Raw genomic sequence first — 16,392 nt, forward strand, 5'->3', positions numbered from 1 at the left:
AAAACAAACCCCCATAATTATGAAAATGAGCATTTGTTTAGTTTGGGAAAATAAACCACAGCACATTACTGGAATCTTTGGAAATTGGTTTCCCTCCCTTTTGAGATCTCTGTGGACACTTTATTTGAAATATCTCCTGATGGCAACCTGGCTTCCTCTCCCCAGGGAGACTACCAATTCCAGCCTTTCCGGCCCCATTAGCTTCACAGTAAACGCTTGCCACTAGGTCTCCCCCTCCTCCCTTTTCTCCTGTCTGGAGACCATCCTCTGGCAACTCTACTGAGCTGCCATGCAGAGCTCTCCTCCTCTCTCCCTCAAACTGGTTCTGGGTGGTGTGGAGAGCTCCCCACAGAGCCACAAGACCTCTGCCATTACTTCCTTATATGTTCCTGGAACATAGAGGGCCTCAATTTCCTCAACTGTGAGATGGGGACTCGGACAGAGTTGTCCTGTGGCCTCCCACAGGAGGATCCTCGGACTGGGAGGGCGCCAGGAGGGCGGCGGGGACTCTTGAGTCCTGATTTAAGTGCCACCCTGTGACCCCCACCTCTGTAATTTATTAAGAGGAAAGCCAGGTGTTAGTTCTGCCTTTGCCGCTGTCTCCTGGGTGACCTGGCTGAAGCCATTCTCTTCTCTCAGGGTCTAAAGGACATCCGCAAAACGCTTTCAGGTCCGCCTTGCCCTCCACGCTCCAGATCCCCGTCCGGTGGGATCTGGAAACAAGGCTTCACCCGCCTCCCTAGCCTCTGCGTTCGGCCCCGCCCCCTCGGCCGGCCTCGCCCCACTACAAAGTCTCGCGAGATCCCGAACCGAGCGGAGACTGTGGCCTTTCTGCCGTTCCGTAGCTCGGAGACGCAGCTGCTGAACTAGTGTTTCCGGGTCGCGGCCAGGTAAGCCTCCGCGGATGCGCTAGCGGAACCTAAGCCCAGCGGTCTCAGTAAGTAGGGGACCGATCCGAGCCTGAGCGTTTTCCTCTAGTCCCCTCCTTCGAGTCTCTGAAGACCCGGGTACAGCCTGGCAGGAGGGCCCAGGATTTCTGGGTCCCCAGCCTTATGACTCAGGGGCTCTTGTCCAGACTAGTTTCTCCGCCTAGGATTTCGATTCAGTTCAGCGACTTCACCGCTCCGTCTGATAATGTGGAAACCGCGGCTTAGGGCATAGCCCCTAGGCGCCGTGTAGCAGGCCCCGTGCCCTTCCCCGGTTTCCTCTGGATCAGCACAGACCCCCGTCCCTGCGCCAGGTCCCCTCCCTTGGGTCCAAGGCCCCAGTTTTCAGCCTCAGCCACATAACCCCTCAGTCACCCACGCCTCGTCTCCCTGGCTGTCCGCAGGCCTGGGCAGCATGGCCGTATTCCGGTCGGGCCTCCTGGTGCTGACGACGCCCCTGGCCTCCCTGGCCCCTCGCCTGTCCCCCATCCTGACCTCGGCGGCCCGGCTGGTGAATCACACGCTCTATGTACACCTGCAGCCGGGCATGAGCCTGGGGGGCCCAGCTCAGCCCCAGTCCAGCCTCGTGCAGGCCACGTTTGAGGTCCTGGATTTCATCGCACACCTCTACGCTGGCGCCGACGTCCACAGGCACCTGGACGTCAGAATCCTGCTGACCAATATCGGAGTCAAGAGCGCCTCTCTCCCTTCCCTGCCCAACTCAGTCCAGAACCTGGCCCACCCACCGGAAGTGGTGCTGACTGACTTCCAGACCCTGGATGGAAGCCAGTACAACCCGGTCAAGCAACAGCTGGAGCGTTATGCCACCAGCTGCTATAGTTGTTGTCCCCAACTGGCTTCGGTGCTGCTGTACCCCGATTATGGGTCCGGAGAGCTGCCTGTGGAGTCCCTGGATGTCCCCTTACCCTCCACCATCAGGCCAGCCTCCCCCGTGGCCAGGTCTCCAAAGCAGCCAGTGCGTGGCTACCACCGCGGGGCTGTGGGTGGCACGTTTGACCGCCTGCACAATGCCCACAAGGTGTTGCTCAGTGTCGCGTGCATCCTGGCCCAGGAGCAGCTGGTGGTGGGAGTAGCAGACAAAGACCTGTTGAAGAGTGAGTGAGAGAGAGACCCTGGCATAGAGCAGGGAAGACCCTCAAAACTCCTTAGCCTCGCCCCCAGTTCATGACTGAGGAAGAGTGGGGCCATCCTTTACTTCCCACCCCTCCCAAATGTCACAGCGCCTGGCACTCAGTCGGTGCTAAGGAAATTATGTTAAATGAGTAAGTGTAGCTTTCTCAGTGTGTGGTCTAGTCACCACTCAAATCAGAATTCCCCCAAATGTGGAGCCAAGGAGTCTGCACTTTTAAGAAGTTCTCTGGTGATGAACCCTAAAGATTGAGACCCTGGCAATAAATGGATGAGCGGGTTCTAGGTAGTTGTGCCGGAGACACAGCAAGAGGGGACTCGTGCTTGGGTGGTTCTTGGAATTCTCCATCTGACTCTGATGCGGGCACTGCTCATTCTCTGGGCACAGGCCAGCCCCTGCCATGACTGTTGTGCTCGCTGGCAGCCCCCTCTTCGTAGTTCCCCTGACACAGACCACTTCCCAGCTTAGCCCTTTCTTCCTGCCACCCACCCCCATCTGGAGATTGGATGCCTAGGGTCAGTCTTCCCCAAACTTGCCTATATTTTTCCTCCCCAATAAAAAGATCTCACTGTTCTTTTGGGCTCCTTCCCCAGGCAAGTTACTCCCTGAGCTGCTCCAGCCCTACGCAGAACGTGTGGAACATCTGAGTGAGTTCCTGGTGGACATCAAGCCCTCCTTGACTTTTGATATCATCCCCCTGCTGGACCCCTATGGACCCGCTGGCTCTAACCCCTCCTTGGAGTTCCTGGTGGTCAGCGAGGAGACCTGTCGTGGGGGGATGGCCGTCAACCGCTTCCGCCTTGAGAATGTAACCCCTGAGGGAGACTGGCAGAGGGAGTGGATGGGGTTGGGGAAGGCCATGTGGGGGACTGTTGGAAGTACCATGACCTTAGAGGAGGGAAGAGAGGGCTTAGGGTGGTGAGGAAGAGGCAAGAAGGAACTGGTTCCCAGCTTGCCCTTGGACGCAGGCTCTACCTCTGGAGTACCTAGGGGAGGATACGGGGGTGGGGGGCAGCTCGGGTGTCACTGTCATCCTGTCCCTCCTTCCCTCTCCTCACCCCTCCTCTTTTACCGCAGGACCTAGAGGAGCTTGCCTTGTATCAGATCCAGCTGCTGAAGGACCAAAACCACAAGGACAATGAAGAAGACAAAGTCAGCTCCTCTAGCTTCCGCCAGCGAATGCTGGGAAACCTGCTTCGGCCCCCATATGTATGCCTGCCCTCCCCCCCCCCCCCCCCCGTCTTGGGTGGGCTGGAAATGCTGGAGAGTAAAGACTGAAGAATTCAGTCCCAAGCATGAGTCTGAAGACCCTAGTAACTGGGGTTCCCTGTCCTCCACCTTCAGAAGAGGCCAGAGCTACCCACACACCTGTACGTGATTGGGCTGACGGGCATCAGTGGCTCCGGGAAGAGCTCAGTAGCTCAGCGGCTTAAGGGCCTGGGGGCGTATGTCATCGACAGTGACCAGCTGGGCCATCGGGCCTACGCCCCAGGTGGTCCTGCCTACCAGCCTGTTGTGGAGGCCTTTGGAACAGGTAATACGTTGGGGGGGGGGGGCGGGGAGGGCTGGAAGTGGCCTGAAGTGAGGAGATGGCCTGGCCTCCTTGCCCAGTCCCATGTCTCTGTCGTCCAGATATTCTGCATAAAGATGGCATTATCAACAGGAAGGTCCTAGGCAGCCGGGTGTTTGGGAACAAGGTAAACACACTCCTGTCCAAGGGTTTCTCAGCTGCTACTAGACGCAGAGGTTGGGACCCAGTGGACCTCTCTGGTCTGGTCCAGTGTGCCACTTTCCACTCATCTGTTCCCAACCACCTCCTCCCTGGGGCTGGCTCCATCCCCGAGGGAAGGTAAACTGTCCGCGTCCTCTGTTCCCCTCCTCAGAAGCAGCTGAAGATTCTCACGGATATCATGTGGCCGGTTATCGCAAAGCTGGCTCGAGAGGAGATGGATCAGGCTGTGGCTGAGGGTGAGTGGGAGGGAGGATGGGAGCAGCCCAGAGGGACATGAAGCAGATTCTCCTTCTAGGAGCTTCCCCACCCCAAGCCAGACCCTCTACTTTCCTTGGGACTAGGCCTCCTTGGCTCTCTGATAGCGAGTGGCAGTGTGCTGCTGGCAGTGACTGGGGTCTCCCCACAGGAAAGCACGTGTGCGTGATCGACGCTGCTATGCTGCTTGAAGCTGGCTGGCAGAACATGGTGCATGAGGTGTGGACCGTTGTCATTCCCGAGACTGAGGTATCTGGACCCCATCTCCCACCCCAGCCCCGCTGCACACCGCAGCCCGCTCTGAGCCAGTGCGCTGACCTGTGCTTTGTCTGTGTCGAGGCTATACGACGCATCGTGGAAAGGGACGGCCTGAGTGAGGCTGCGGCTCAGAGCCGGTTGCAGAGCCAGATGAGTGGGCAGCAGCTTGTGGACCAGAGCCACGTGGTGCTGAGCACCTTGTGGGAACCGCATGTCACCCAACGCCAGGTTGGTGCTGAGGGAAGGGCTGGGTTGTGGGGAAGGAGTCTCCGGTGGGTGCCTGCCTGACCCTGTCCTCTCTTCCTGCAAACATTCTGGTCCGCTCAAAGGTGGAGAAGGCCTGGGCCCTCCTGCAGAAGCGCATCCCCCAGACGCCGTAAGGCCCGTGGCTGACATTGAGTTCTCTGTGGGGCCCAAGTGGCCCCTGGAGCTGCCAAGAGATTCAGCGGTGAGGAGGAAGGGGGGCCTCAGGGCTCATCCTGGTTGGGCCTAGAGGGCTCTGAGCCAAACTGGGGAGTGCAGGGCTGGGCCTGGCGGACACACGAAGCCTACCCAGCTTGCTGGTGTTTGGCCATCACCGAGGATGTGGCTCGTTGGGGGAGCAGGCCTCTGTGGCATTCCGTGCCTACTCCTGCCCAGTGCCTGGTGCCGACGGCCGACTGTGGCCAGGGCAGACACTGCAACTTGTAACAGAATTAAAGATGAATGTTGCCGGGTGCTGCCTGTACGGTGTCTGCTTCCTGCCCGGATGCCTCTGGCTATCTTTGGAAGCCTTGAGCTGGAAGCCAGGAGTGCAGTGGTTAACAGCTTGGCTTTTGAAGCCAGCCAGACTGAGGTCAGCCTTGGTCCTATCACTGGTAGCTGTCTGCTTTGCGAGAAGCTACAGACTTTCTAGGTTCCTCAGTTTCCTGATCTGTAAAGTAGCCTAAGTTGGCCAGCAGGCTCTCTGAAAGCGTTTCTTCCACTGGTCTCCTGCCAGACGCCTGGCTGCGTGTTGGAGGACCGGCCTTCCAGAAGCCAGGCGGGGCCTCTGCCCTCACGGAGCGGGCAGGCCGGCGGGGTCGGCCCAGGTGGCCAGGCCTGCGCAGCCACGGGGCGGGCTGCCTGCAAGGGTGGGGGTGGGACACGCGTCCCCGGGAGCCGTCTGGGCCCGCACAGCGCGTGCACACAACTATCGGCAAACCGGACGAGCCCTTTGAGGGGACCGCATTTTACAGAATGTACTTCACGTCGCGGCAGCAGGGACGCCCACCCCGAGCGAGGGCAGAGAAGACAACCGCGTCCGCTCCGACGCCAGTGTCCCCTGCCCACGGGTTCGGTGTTTCCGGGCTGCGCATGCGCGCCCCTCGCCCCGCCCTCCGCCTCCGGCGCGTGGGTTGGTGGGTTTGGGTCACGTGGGTGCGCCTCGCCTCTTCCTCGCGGCAGGGGGCCCGCCCGCGGGCTGGTTTCCGGTTCGGTGGGTCGGAGATGACGGAGCCGGGCGCCTCTCCGGACGACCCCTGGGTCAAGGCAAGCCCCGCGGGCGCGCACGGCGGCGAGGGGAGGGCGGGTCGGGCTCGTGCACGTGGGGGGGCCGGAAGACGAGGGGATTCCTTGCAGTCCCCAAAGGTCCCCCCGCCCTCCGGGCCCCGGGGCTGCAGAGAAGACAGCTCTCCCCCCGCGCGTGCCAAGGTGGGGAGACAAGTGACGCGTGTGTGCACGAGTGTGAGGGGGCAGGGTTTGGGGGCTGGGGAGGCGCTGGAGCGGGGGTGGGGGCAGACGGGGTCATGCGGAGGGGCGGCGCTGCCATGGCCTCTCCGCTCTTGGCTCCCGGGGCAGCCCTGCAGTCGCCTGCGCACCCCAGGGGGATGTGTGTGCTCTGTGTGTGTGTACACGTGTGTACGCCCGCGCGCGTGCATCCCGCAATTGCTTGCGCACCCTGGGGGGTGGGTGTGGGTAGGGGTGTGTGTGTGTGTGTGTGTGTGCGCGCGCGCGGCGCGCGTGAAAGGAGGTGCGGTCCCCGGGCGGAGGTCTAATGAGCTGCTCCTTTGCTCCTTTGCAGGTGGAATATGCCTACAGCGACAACAGCCTGGACCCCGGTGAGTGCCTCCCCCATCGTCTCCAGCTCCCTGGTGACACTCCCACTGCAGCCCTGTAGATTCCCGTGGTCTCGCCAGCCACACCTGAGCACAGCCCACTGTCCCGGGACAGAGGGAGGAGCTGCAGGACGGGGGCAGGCAGCATAAAGCAGGGAGGCGATGACAGTAGTGAAGCTAGCCACTCCCTCCCCGTCACTGTGCCCGTCTTGTGAACCAGTGGTGCCAATCCAGGCCCACGGAGCAGTGTGGACACCAGGGACAGGAGCACTGCAGCATGGCACAGCAGGAAGCGGATGACCCAGCATGGGTGGCTTTTGGGTTGAAAGAGAGAGATCAGCATTTAGGGATCAGGAAGCCATTGTACCCACAGGTGTCTCTGGGTCTAATAGTGTTCCCCGGCCCTACCCCTTAGTGATTGGGACCTCTCTTTTCCAGGGCTTTTTGTAGAAAGTACCCGAAAGGGGAGTGTAGTGTCCAGAGCTAATAGCATCGGTTCCACCAGTGCCTCTTCCGTCCCCAATACAGGTAGGCAGCAACATGCCCTCACCTGGGGGGGCTCAGAAATACCATCGTTTTAGTATATTTCCTAGACAGGAAGCTCCAGTCATCCACATGGGGGTGCTGGAGGCCTAGTGTAAGCCACAGGCTCTCCCCATCTCTCCCCTCATCTAGGACATTAGGTTCTTCTGGCCATTTGCTGTCTCTGGGTACTAGTTTTTTCTTCCCCGCTGGGGCAGGGTGGGTTAGCTGGGCCCCACTGGGCCTCAAAATGACCTCTTCCCGCCCCCAACTTTGAGCGTAGATGACGAGGACAGCGATTACCACCAGGAGTCCTACAAGGAGTCCTACAAGGACCGGCGGCGGCGAGCACATACACAGGCTGAGCAGAAGAGGAGGGACGCCATCAAGGTGACTGGGGAGGCCTGCAGCTCAGCCAGCGCAGGAGGGCCTTATGTGTTTCAGATGCACTCTGCCCCGACCTCATCAGATAGCCCAGGCATCCTTGCGGGCAGCTAATCTAGGCCCTGGACATGAACACCTCCCTCCTTCCAGCACCCCCACCCCTTTGGTTTGAGCATGGAACTCGGTTCTCGGAGAGAAAGCTTGGAGCCAGTTTGCCTTAATCCGTCAGAGTTAAGGAAGCCTGGTTTCCCCTGCTGTCTCCACAGAGAGGCTATGATGACCTTCAGACCATCGTCCCCACCTGCCAGCAGCAGGACTTCTCCATTGGCTCCCAAAAGCTCAGCAAAGCCATCGTTCTGCAGAAGAGTATGGCCAGCGAGAGCCCTGGGAGTGGTTGGGGCCAGCAGGGCTGTAGAAGAGGCCAGAGCCTTCTACCCACTCTCAGCCTGGCCCTGGTGGGAGGGGGGTGGTTATGGGAGTTGGGGACTGGGGCGGGGAGGGGAGGGAGGGGGGAAGGGGAAACAAAGTCAGCCTCGTCCTGGTTGAAACTTCCTCTGTGCCCACCCCCACCGCAGCCATTGACTACATCCAGTTTTTGCACAAGGAGAAGAAAAAGCAGGAGGAGGAGGTGTCCATGCTACGCAAGGACGTCACGGCCCTAAAGATCATGAAAGTGTAAGGGGGGCGCTGAGCTGGGGTAGCCAGGGCTTCTGAGCCAACTTCAGTTCATACCTTCCTCTCGTTCAAAGGTCACGTCAGCTACTACAGGACAGATAATCCTCTGCCTCCCTTAGGTGGCCACTTAGAGGCCGGACTCTGTCCCCCAGCCGTCCCTGACGCATAGCAGATACTCGAAGTGCCTGTGGGCTTCGTGAAGGGGAGGGTGGAGAGGGGTCACCGCTTCGGTCCCAGAAGCAGTATCTAGCCGATGTTGACTACCTCCCAGCAGCTCTCCGGGAGCCCCTTCCTGGGGGAGAACCTCGGGTAGCGGAGCTGCTGCAGTGCCTGAGCCCTGTTACTGCTCGCTTTCAGGAACTACGAGCAGATTGTGAAGGCCCACCAGGACAATCCCCACGAGGGGGAAGACCAGGTCTCTGACCAGGTCAAGTTCAATGTGTTTCAAGGCATCATGGACTCCCTGTTCCAGTCCTTCAATGCCTCCATCTCCGTGGCCAGCTTCCAGGAGCTGTCGGCCTGTGTCTTCAGCTGGATTGAGGAGCACTGTAAGCCTCAGGTACGGGGCAGCAGTGGCCGTGGGGTGGGGGCGGGTCTCCTCCCCTCCCCCAGGCCAAGTGGCCCAAGTCCTAATTTGTTCAGAAAGCGAGGGCAGCAGCTTTTAGGTTTCTTGGGGGGGTGTCTCCCTTCTTTGCTTCCTAGCCCAGATTTTCCTGTTACGGTTTCATTTGGCGAGACTGATGGGGCACTAAAGTCCCGCAAGCCTCGCTCTGCCCCTTCTCAGCCCCCGCCCCCGTGCGGCTGCCCAGTGCGTAGCCCTCCTCACCCTCATCACGGCAGCGGACTCACAGGGCACGTCTGGGAAGTCCTGGCCGCCACCCCCAGGCCTGTTGAAGTAGTTTGCCCCGGGGGTTTGTCAATCTTTGTAACGTGTGAATGCTGTTGCGGGGAGTCTTCTGCTTCTGAGGACTGGTTGCCTTTTCTGAGGCTTGACTTGCATCTGGAGTCTTTTTTGTTTCCTGACATTTTCTGGAAACACTTGAAGCGTACTGCAACCCTGACACTCACGAGCCCACCACCTACATGTTACCATTCCCGTTTCTTGCCTTTGCTTTTCCACGTAGCCAGCTGGGCCACCCCTTTCCCCATCCTGTTGCACGGACATTTCAGAGTAAACTGCAGCTGGCAGTGCGGCCCACGGGCTTTTCCCGTTGCGCTCTAGAGAGCACGCCTGGCGCCGAGCCGGCTCCGTCCTCGCCTCTGTCCTTGCCTCCGCGTCAGCTGTGTCTCCCTCTGCTGCCCCCGCCAGACCCTCCGGGAGATCGTGATTGGCGTCCTGCACCAGCTGAAGAACCAGCTGTACTGACCGGCTCCCGGAACCCGCAGAAGAGCCAACTCTGCTTGGCCAGAGCCACTGGGCTTCTGAGGTCGGACTGCAACGCTGCACACGGGGCCGCTGGCTCCTGGTGTTTGGTTCCCTGGCACCCCTCATCCTCAGTGGGGTTGGGGTGTTTGTTTTGTGAAAGCTTTAATTTATTATATTGACCACAAAACTCGAGCCTACTGTCTTTCCCCCTCCCCATAAAAGTCCTCGGGTGGGGGCGGTCTGCTCTGGGCACCCCCAAGAGTTCCCGGCCTCTCCCTTTCTAAGCCTCAGATTTTTGCTCCTTATCTACACATATCTGGAAGCTACTATTGCATTTGGTTTGGTCTCTTGGGCCAGATTTGGGCAACATCTGGACCAAGTTTGGCCATTTTGGCAGTAGCGGGACAGGAAGAAAGGAACGCGAGGAGATATTCCCACAGCCATGAAGTGTGACAGGCCGCCTGGTACCTGGGCTCGGGCTGCCAGGATCCTGCCCTCGCCTGCTACTCTACTGCCTCTCCTTTCCTGCTCCCTGCGTGCTCCTGCCCTCTCTGTCCCCAGAGGCAGGAGCACAGCACAGAGAAGTGTGACACAGCACTACGTATTAAAAGGTTTTTGTTTTTTTAATTTTTTAAACACCAACAGTGCAATTTTGCTAAAGTTACAATTTTGGAAAATGAACTGGGCCTCAAAACCACTCCCAGCCTTCCCGTCAAGTGTATCTGGGTCTCTGCCATCTCCGTGCTATGTGCATTTCTCCCAGGACCTGGGGCCAGGGTGAAGGGGTAGAGAAGGTATTTAAAGGCCTCCTGGGATACAGAGCCCAGAGAAGTCCTGGGTAAGGCCTTGGGCTCCTTGAATGCTGTGTACAGTAGCCTCTCTCTACCCTGTAGCCTTCCTCAGGGTTGACATCTGGGACATTTGGTTATCCAGAGGAAATTAAGTATTTATATATCAAATTATATTACAATAAATATTGCCAAATGCTTTCCTTTAGCGCTGTTCCAAGATTGAGCATTCAGTTCAAGCAACTGGAATGTAGCCAGTGAAAGGAGCCTGACCATCCGCTGTGGGCTCGCTCACTCCCTGCGCCCCATACTCTGGCCCCTGCCCCTCTCCCCGCCACTCTGCCCAAAGGCAGAAAGCAGGAACAAAAAAAGAAGCCGACCTGACGGAGGCAGCCAGCCCAGGACCTCTCTTTCCATCCCCCTCCTGCGGGAGGACCCCTCAAGGGTCTGGGAGCTTCACGTTGTAATCCTCATCTGTCTCTATCCCGACTTCCTCCTGGGGCAGGGAGACAAGTGAATGAGCCCTCCTCGGACGGAGCGCCCAGGGGAGTGAGGACGGGGGAGAGAACCACTTACAAAGAACTGCTTCTTGCTCTTGGGGTATCCTTCCAGAATTGCATCCGACAGCTCTGTTGCCTGACAAGAAACAAAACCACCCCTTTTCAGGTGGGTGGTGGGCACCGCCTGGCAGAGCCACGCTACTGGGCAGCGGTTTCTCCTGCCATTTCTCGGGGCCTGCCCGGAGCGCGCACACTCACCATCCTCTTCCGCTTCCTCCACTCCTTGCAGTACTTCTGCCTCTCGCTGTACACCTGGACGGACAACAGCTGCCTCTAGCCCCTCAGCTCGGTGGCAGGTGGGGGCCAGCCGCCTCCTCGCTCCGCCCCGCTCCCGCGGCCCTCCCAGCTCACCCGCTCTTTCTCTTCCGGAGTCACGTGGTTGGTGGCTGCTTTTATATTCTTCAGTCTCTCTCTGTAGTCAGCACATTCCTTCTTCAACTCCTGGATCTCTTTCTGCATCTCCGGTGTGGTCAGGGCACTAGTTAACTCCTTCAGCTCTGAAACCATAGCTCTCTGAGGTCCCTTCCTACCCCTGAAGATGGGGCTTTGTCTTTCCCAGGGGGTGCTGCCTGAGGCAGGAGACTGGGCCCCCACCTTGCTCTAGGTTCTACACACAGGGTCCAGAATGAGTTCCATATTCTGGAAATGCTCAGCAGAGATGAAGGCTTACAGAATTACCAGTTTATTCTAGTTTTCTTTCCTCCTTCATCTACCAGCGGTGGTAAAGTGAGGTTGAACACTTCCCTGTAGCCAGTTAAAGAAGCAGGCACAGAGGGAGCGTGGGCCCAGGACACTGATAATGTTAGGGAAAGCAAATGCATGTCTTGCCCACTTACATTTAAAAGGCATGAGCTGTTCTCTCTTTTAACATGATGCCTGTGGCAGCCGAACAGAGATTCACTGACGCAAAACCATCCACTCTGTAATTCCTGACCTCTAGACTGACCCTGACCCTAGGGGCCCCTTCGGGGGCTGCCCAGTCCTACCAGCCTCCATGTGGCGGCAGCCCTGCTGTAGGCTCTGCACCTTAGCCGTGAGGGCCACGATTTTGGCATCCAGGCTTTGGAGGTCGGCGTCACTCACCATGGCAAACTGGTCCTGCCAGAGGTGAGAGGAAAAACAAGGGGGCTGATGTGAGGCACAGGAGGGGAAGCCACATCTGGGAGCAGGGGGCAGCATCAGACACATGCAAGAACGTGGGGCTCCCCAACCCTCCAGAGGGCCTGGGAGAACAGCAGGAGGGTCCTGTGAGAAACCACTCAGTTTAGTACTGGGCCCAACTAACAAGGTATAAACAAGAAGTTAAAACCTGGGGCCTGTCCTCAAGGGGCTTCAAGGCTGGCAGGATGCCGAACACGGCAGAGATCTCAGTTTAGTGGTAATACCGCTCACTGGGCTAAAGGAGTAAAGGAACATTCTTCCCAAGGTAGGGCTACCTAAGTTGCATGTTCCCACAACAGGAAGAACCGGGACAGGTACAGAGGCATGGCGGGCAGTACTGAAGGGACTCCGGGGCAAGTCTGAGCAGCCCGTCCGCTGAGACCAGCTGCTGCCAAGGACAGCGCTGGGGCTCTGCGGGGTCTTGTCAGTGGTGATGGGGAGCAGGTTAGGAAGAGGCGGAAGGCCAGTCTGCACGCCACGTCCTGCCAGATACAGGGTTTTGAAAACAAAAACTGATTGAAACACAGCCACGCCTGCCCGTTTACATACTGTCTCGGGCTGCTTCTGTCTACGTGGCAGACACGAGTGGTCGTGACAGCTGCGTAGCTGTGACAAGAGGCCATCTGGCCTGCAAAGCACAAAAATATTACCGGTCTGGCCCTTTACAGAACAAAATCTGCAAAATTCTCCCTTAGGGGATCTTCATTAGAGTAATCACATAATGAAACCTATTTTAGGAAAATTAGCCTTAATGGTGGTTTGGTTCAGTTAAACTAGTATTCAGTGTCTACTGGATGTTTGCTCCTGAGGTGGGGGTGCTGAGCAAAGGAATACAAGTGAGAAGTGGGGCTGCCTTAGGAGAGCTGCAGTCCAGTGTGAAGACGTGCAGAAAGATAAACGCAGTACAGCATCCCTCAGAGAGGTGAGCGCCTGAAGAAGAGGCGATTAGAGAATTCGGGGAAGGTCTCTGGAGAAGGTGATGCCTGAGGCGAATCCTAAAGGATGAGTAAGCGTTAGCTGAGCAAAGAGGCAGAAGAGGAAGAAGGGTCTTTGAAGCTCCAGGCAGAGGAAAGACACAGGAGTAAAACTCATCTAAATGGTCCAGTACTGGTGAATGGACCCAGAAGGTACAGTGAGGCAGGCGGCAGCCCCGGGCCGAGGCTCCAAGTACCTTTTCCCTGTTCTAGGGGGCGCTAGAGTTTGAAGTCGGGCAATGGCACTATTGCCAATCAGACCCTTCTGGCTGCAGTGTTTACGATGGCTGAGGCCAGAGCAGATGTTAGGAGGGTATCAGGAGAGATGAGGAACACCTGATGGAAAGGAGAGGGCGGAGTCAGGAAGGGGGAAAACCAACAGGGCAGTGGGGAAAGAGAAGAGTGAGTGACTCACTCCCCAGTCTCTGGGTTGGGTGAGGTGTGACTCCACAGAGGTAGAAGCAGGTAAGAGCAGCCCATTTAGGGAGATGAGGCATTCTACTTTAGCGATATTAGTATTGACTCAGAAAGGTCTGGAAGGCTCCAGGTGGTGGGCTGGCCCAGAGATACAAAATTAGTGTTATCTGTGTCGGGAGTGAGGGGTGGGGACAGAAGGCGAATCATTTGGCAGATGGTGGTTCTAATCTAGATGCCTGGGAAAAGAAACTTCCAAGCGGGAATGGATCCTGGCAGCAGCAATTCAGGGTCTTCTGTCATCGATCATGTCCCGAATCTGGAAGTCTCACTAATCTGGGTCACAGCAAGGGGAGTACGCACCTTGATTTAAAGGGTGCCTGGGGCCCTTTTCATGGCGTAAGACAGGCTGAGTTTCATGGGGTGCCTCAAATTCTCCAGAAGAGAGTTCATTCTAGAGACTGGTTCACCTAATGTCGGGGTCTCACACGGGCGATAATCTGCACAGGTTTCCCTCACCTGGTCGGCAAAATAGATCTTCTGCTTGCCGTACACCTTCTCTTTGATTTTGCCTTGCTGGGCCAGCTGCTCTAGCGCCTTCACCACCGCCTGGGGGGGGGGACGGGCGGGCAATCAGAGGAATGATTTCGGGGGCCCAGATCGGGAAGCGCCCGACAAGCCTTAAGAAGCCCAAGGCTAGAATGGCAGCTTCGAGAGGGCAGCACCCCAGACTGATTCGAGGGGACCCAAGGGGAGGAATCCCAGGAGAGGGTCCTCACCGCCTTGCCCAGTCCGTGTTCCCGCTGCAGGTTCCCGAACATGTCCTGGGCGCTGTAGGGCCGGTTCTGCTCCTGCAGGTACCTCAGGAGGATCCCGGGGGCTACGAGGAGACGGGGCAGGGGTGGGGGGGTCACTCAACCGACGCCTCGCCCGCCCCCCGCCCCCCGCCCGGTCTCCCCCGCGCCCACTGCCCCGTTTACCTCCCCCCGCGGCCTCCGCCCGGCCTTTACTCATGGCCTTTCCCGCCGCTAACTCAGAAAGCCGGACGTTGCGGTTGCTCGGGGCAACGGCTGCTTCCGGCGACGAGAAGGGCGGGTCGCAAGCGTTGATTGGCGGGAGGGGACGTCTTCGCGAGGCACGAAGCAACCCTTCCCGGGCGCCGCAGTTCGGTCCAACCCGGAGCCGAGCGCCAGCCTCCGGGGTCTCAGCGGCGGAGGCGCGGCGTTAGCTCCAGAGCGCTCCTACCCGCCCCCCTGCCGCTCGGGGCGTGGGCCGAAGTCTCGAAACCCACTTCCAGCGGCGGCTGAGCTCTCGTGACCGTGAGCTGGGACGGTGTTCCCGGGGGGAGAAAGCTTAGGATCAGCTCCCGCCGGGCTAGCGACTTGCTCAAGGTCACAGGGTCAGTTACCCACAGGGACGTGTCCTCTCCCACGGCCCAACGTTCTTTTCGTCGATAAGTCTCATTTGTAAAATAGGAACAAGTGGTACTAGCAGGAGGGTGGTTGGGAAGACACGAAAATGCGGAAGAGCCCTGGAAGCATAGCGCTACCCTTGTTTGCGGGTTACTGAGCCTCGCACACAGGGGGCGCTCAACACGTGCTGTGGTTTGGAGGCCAAGGAAAGGCAGGGTTGGGAGGGGGCTACTGTTAAGCCGCAAAGCTTGTAGAAAAGTTTCCTGTTGGCCGAGTCGATCTTATGGCAACACCTGGCAGGTGTTTTCCATTCCTGCCCACAGTGGCCAATGGGACAAAGCCTGAAATAAGTGTTTCTAGTTTCTGAGGTCAGCTGAAGGCCAAAGAGCAGCTGTCCCTGCAGCTCAACCCAGAGGAGGAGCATGGTGCTACTTTTTAAAGCCTGTTACCTAAAGTCTCATTAGCCTTTGATGCAGGTACTTGTCTTCACACAGCCAGAGAACAGTATTAAGAATTAAAAACGGGGATGCCTGGGTGGCTCAGTTGGGTGTCTGCCTTCAGCTCAGGTCGTGATCCAGGGGTCCTGGCATGGAGTGCCACATCGGACTCCTTGCTCAGCAGGGAGCCTGTCTGTCGCTCTCTGTCTGTCGCTCCCCCTGCTTGTGCTGACAAACAAAATCTTAAAAAAGGGTGGGGGGCGCCTGGGTGGCTCAGATGGTTAAGCCTCTGCCTTCGGCTCAGGTCATGATCCCAGGATCCTGGGATCGAGTCCCCCATTAGGCTTCCTGCTCAGCGGAGAGCCTGCTTCTCCCTCAGCCCCTCCCCCTGCTCATGCTCTCTATCTCTCTGTCTCAAATGAAGAAATAAAAAACCTTAAAAAAAAACTTATTATAAAAAATTAAAAATGATGGGACTGCAGGCTAGATGCCAGCCAAGAGTGCCAGTTGTGCTGTCTGCGCTCTCCTGGGAAGGGAAGTGGCCTCATATTTGGTGACTGTTCTGACCATCACAAAGGTCACAAATAGGGACAGGCAGGTGGGTCCCTCACACAGGCTTCCTCTTCTGAGGCTGGCACCTCAGATTAATCACATCTCAGATTAACGAGAAGACTATCATGGGTAAAACACCATTCAACATCAGTCTCTTAAAGATTGTTCTCATACAAGATTTATTCCCCAACACCACCCCCCCCTCCCCGCCCATCCCCACCCCAGTTCACAGTGGAGGACTAAGGAGATTCAGAGCAGGATCCCCCAGGAACAAGAAACACCTTCTGAAGATTTTGCTCTCCTTCCTCCCTCCCTCTTGCCAACTTCCAAGGCCTGAAGCTAAACACATTCCTGCAAACACACCAAAACCCACTCCTCTTCCACACTTCCCATTTTTTCCCACATCAGAGCTCACCTGTGAGACATCTGGGCTCTGAGAAGACAGAAGGTGTCCAAAGTCTGAGAACCGTAAAGTGGGGAGATACCACTTACCCCTAACCTTCACACACACAAGTGACTATGAAACAGGCACCTAGCTCTTCTCCGTTCTCTTAATTTTCACTCCTGGCCTCTACCTTTCCCATCAACCAAGAGCAAACATGTTAGCACACTCCCACCTGCAGCACATGAAAATGGGCTCTGTCCAACATCCCTTGCCCAGGTATGGGGGTGTTGGGGGAGTGGTCCCTGAGGATCAGCAAAGGGTTAATGCAGAGGGCAAGAGGACAGAAGAGTCTGGCCTGAGCTCTGA

General features: G+C 57.6%; 3 protein-coding genes across 11 annotated transcripts; 2 read left to right on the forward strand and 1 right to left on the reverse strand.

The window, feature by feature from the left end:
- Positions 1-744: 744 nt before the first annotated feature.
- On the forward strand, positions 745-5,038 carry COASY (Coenzyme A synthase). Of its 3 annotated transcripts, none has more exons than XM_036095475.2 (10): positions 745-890; positions 1,331-2,041; positions 2,670-2,884; positions 3,154-3,285; positions 3,421-3,610; positions 3,709-3,773; positions 3,960-4,044; positions 4,215-4,312; positions 4,403-4,549; positions 4,651-5,038. In XM_036095475.2, exons 2-10 carry the CDS (start codon positions 1,342-1,344, stop codon positions 4,699-4,701), a joined length of 1,683 nt encoding a protein of 560 aa, XP_035951368.1. In that variant the 5' UTR covers positions 745-890; positions 1,331-1,341; the 3' UTR covers positions 4,702-5,038. The 3 variants fall into 3 exon arrangements, with proteins under 3 accessions (XP_035951368.1, XP_035951367.1, XP_077921880.1); XM_036095474.2 differs by having other exon boundaries at positions 880-937; XM_078065754.1 differs by lacking the exon at positions 745-890 and having other exon boundaries at positions 959-2,041.
- Positions 5,039-5,576: 538 nt separating this feature from the next.
- On the forward strand, positions 5,577-9,965 carry MLX (MAX dimerization protein MLX). 6 transcript variants are annotated; one of them, XM_078065755.1, is made up of 8 exons: positions 5,578-5,830; positions 6,363-6,399; positions 6,835-6,924; positions 7,202-7,308; positions 7,569-7,668; positions 7,878-7,977; positions 8,335-8,549; positions 9,202-9,965. In XM_078065755.1, the coding sequence occupies exons 1-8, from the start codon at positions 5,657-5,659 to the stop codon at positions 9,303-9,305; spliced, it is 927 nt and encodes a 308-aa protein (XP_077921881.1). In that variant the 5' UTR covers positions 5,578-5,656; the 3' UTR covers positions 9,306-9,965. The 6 variants fall into 6 exon arrangements, with proteins under 6 accessions (XP_077921883.1, XP_077921881.1, XP_035951382.2 ...); XM_036095489.2 differs by having other exon boundaries at positions 5,579-5,992; positions 8,335-8,536; positions 9,287-9,965; XM_078065756.1 differs by having other exon boundaries at positions 5,582-5,830; positions 8,335-8,536; positions 9,102-9,274.
- PSMC3IP (PSMC3 interacting protein) lies at positions 9,948-15,800 on the reverse strand. Of its 2 annotated transcripts, XM_036095496.2 has the most exons (8): positions 14,221-15,796; positions 14,020-14,120; positions 13,760-13,849; positions 11,678-11,789; positions 11,043-11,188; positions 10,890-10,943; positions 10,708-10,767; positions 9,948-10,627 (listed from the first exon to the last, which is right to left on the reverse strand). In XM_036095496.2, the coding sequence occupies exons 1-8, from the start codon at positions 14,252-14,254 to the stop codon at positions 10,571-10,573; spliced, it is 654 nt and encodes a 217-aa protein (XP_035951389.2). In that variant the 5' UTR covers positions 14,255-15,796; the 3' UTR covers positions 9,948-10,570. The 2 variants fall into 2 exon arrangements, with proteins under 2 accessions (XP_035951389.2, XP_077921884.1); XM_078065758.1 differs by lacking the exon at positions 13,760-13,849 and having other exon boundaries at positions 14,221-15,800.
- Positions 15,801-16,392: the final 592 nt, after the last annotated feature.

This window comes from Halichoerus grypus, chromosome 2 (assembly GCF_964656455.1).
Source record: "Halichoerus grypus chromosome 2, mHalGry1.hap1.1, whole genome shotgun sequence".
Lineage (NCBI taxonomy): Eukaryota > Metazoa > Chordata > Mammalia > Carnivora > Phocidae > Halichoerus > Halichoerus grypus.

What these genes read in the sequence shown, in the direction of transcription:
- COASY (XM_036095475.2), top strand. Translation starts at nt 1,342, where the DNA reads ATGGCCGTATTCCGGTCGGGCCTCCTGGTGCTGACGACGCCCCTGGCC. An exon ending in ACCGCTTCCGCCTTGAGAAT is followed by an intron (nt 2,885 to 3,153) that starts GTAACCCCTGAG and finishes CTTTTACCGCAG; the next exon opens with GACCTAGAGGAGCTTGCCTT. An exon ending in CGCATGTCACCCAACGCCAG is followed by an intron (nt 4,550 to 4,650) that starts GTTGGTGCTGAG and finishes GTCCGCTCAAAG; the next exon opens with GTGGAGAAGGCCTGGGCCCT.
- MLX (XM_036095489.2), top strand. Translation starts at nt 5,657, where the DNA reads ATGCGCGCCCCTCGCCCCGCCCTCCGCCTCCGGCGCGTGGGTTGGTGG. An exon ending in CGACAACAGCCTGGACCCCG is followed by an intron (nt 6,400 to 6,834) that starts GTGAGTGCCTCC and finishes TCTCTTTTCCAG; the next exon opens with GGCTTTTTGTAGAAAGTACC. An exon ending in AGGAGCACTGTAAGCCTCAG is followed by an intron (nt 8,537 to 9,286) that starts GTACGGGGCAGC and finishes TGCCCCCGCCAG; the next exon opens with ACCCTCCGGGAGATCGTGAT.
- PSMC3IP (XM_036095496.2), bottom strand. Translation starts at nt 14,254, where the DNA reads ATGAGTAAAGGCCGGGCGGAGGCCGCGGGGGGAG. An exon ending in GGCGGAGGCCGCGGGGGGAG is followed by an intron (nt 14,121 to 14,220) that starts GTAAACGGGGCA and finishes GTCTCCTCGTAG; the next exon opens with CCCCCGGGATCCTCCTGAGG. An exon ending in CTCCGGAAGAGAAAGAGCGG is followed by an intron (nt 10,944 to 11,042) that starts GTGAGCTGGGAG and finishes TTGTCCGTCCAG; the next exon opens with GTGTACAGCGAGAGGCAGAA.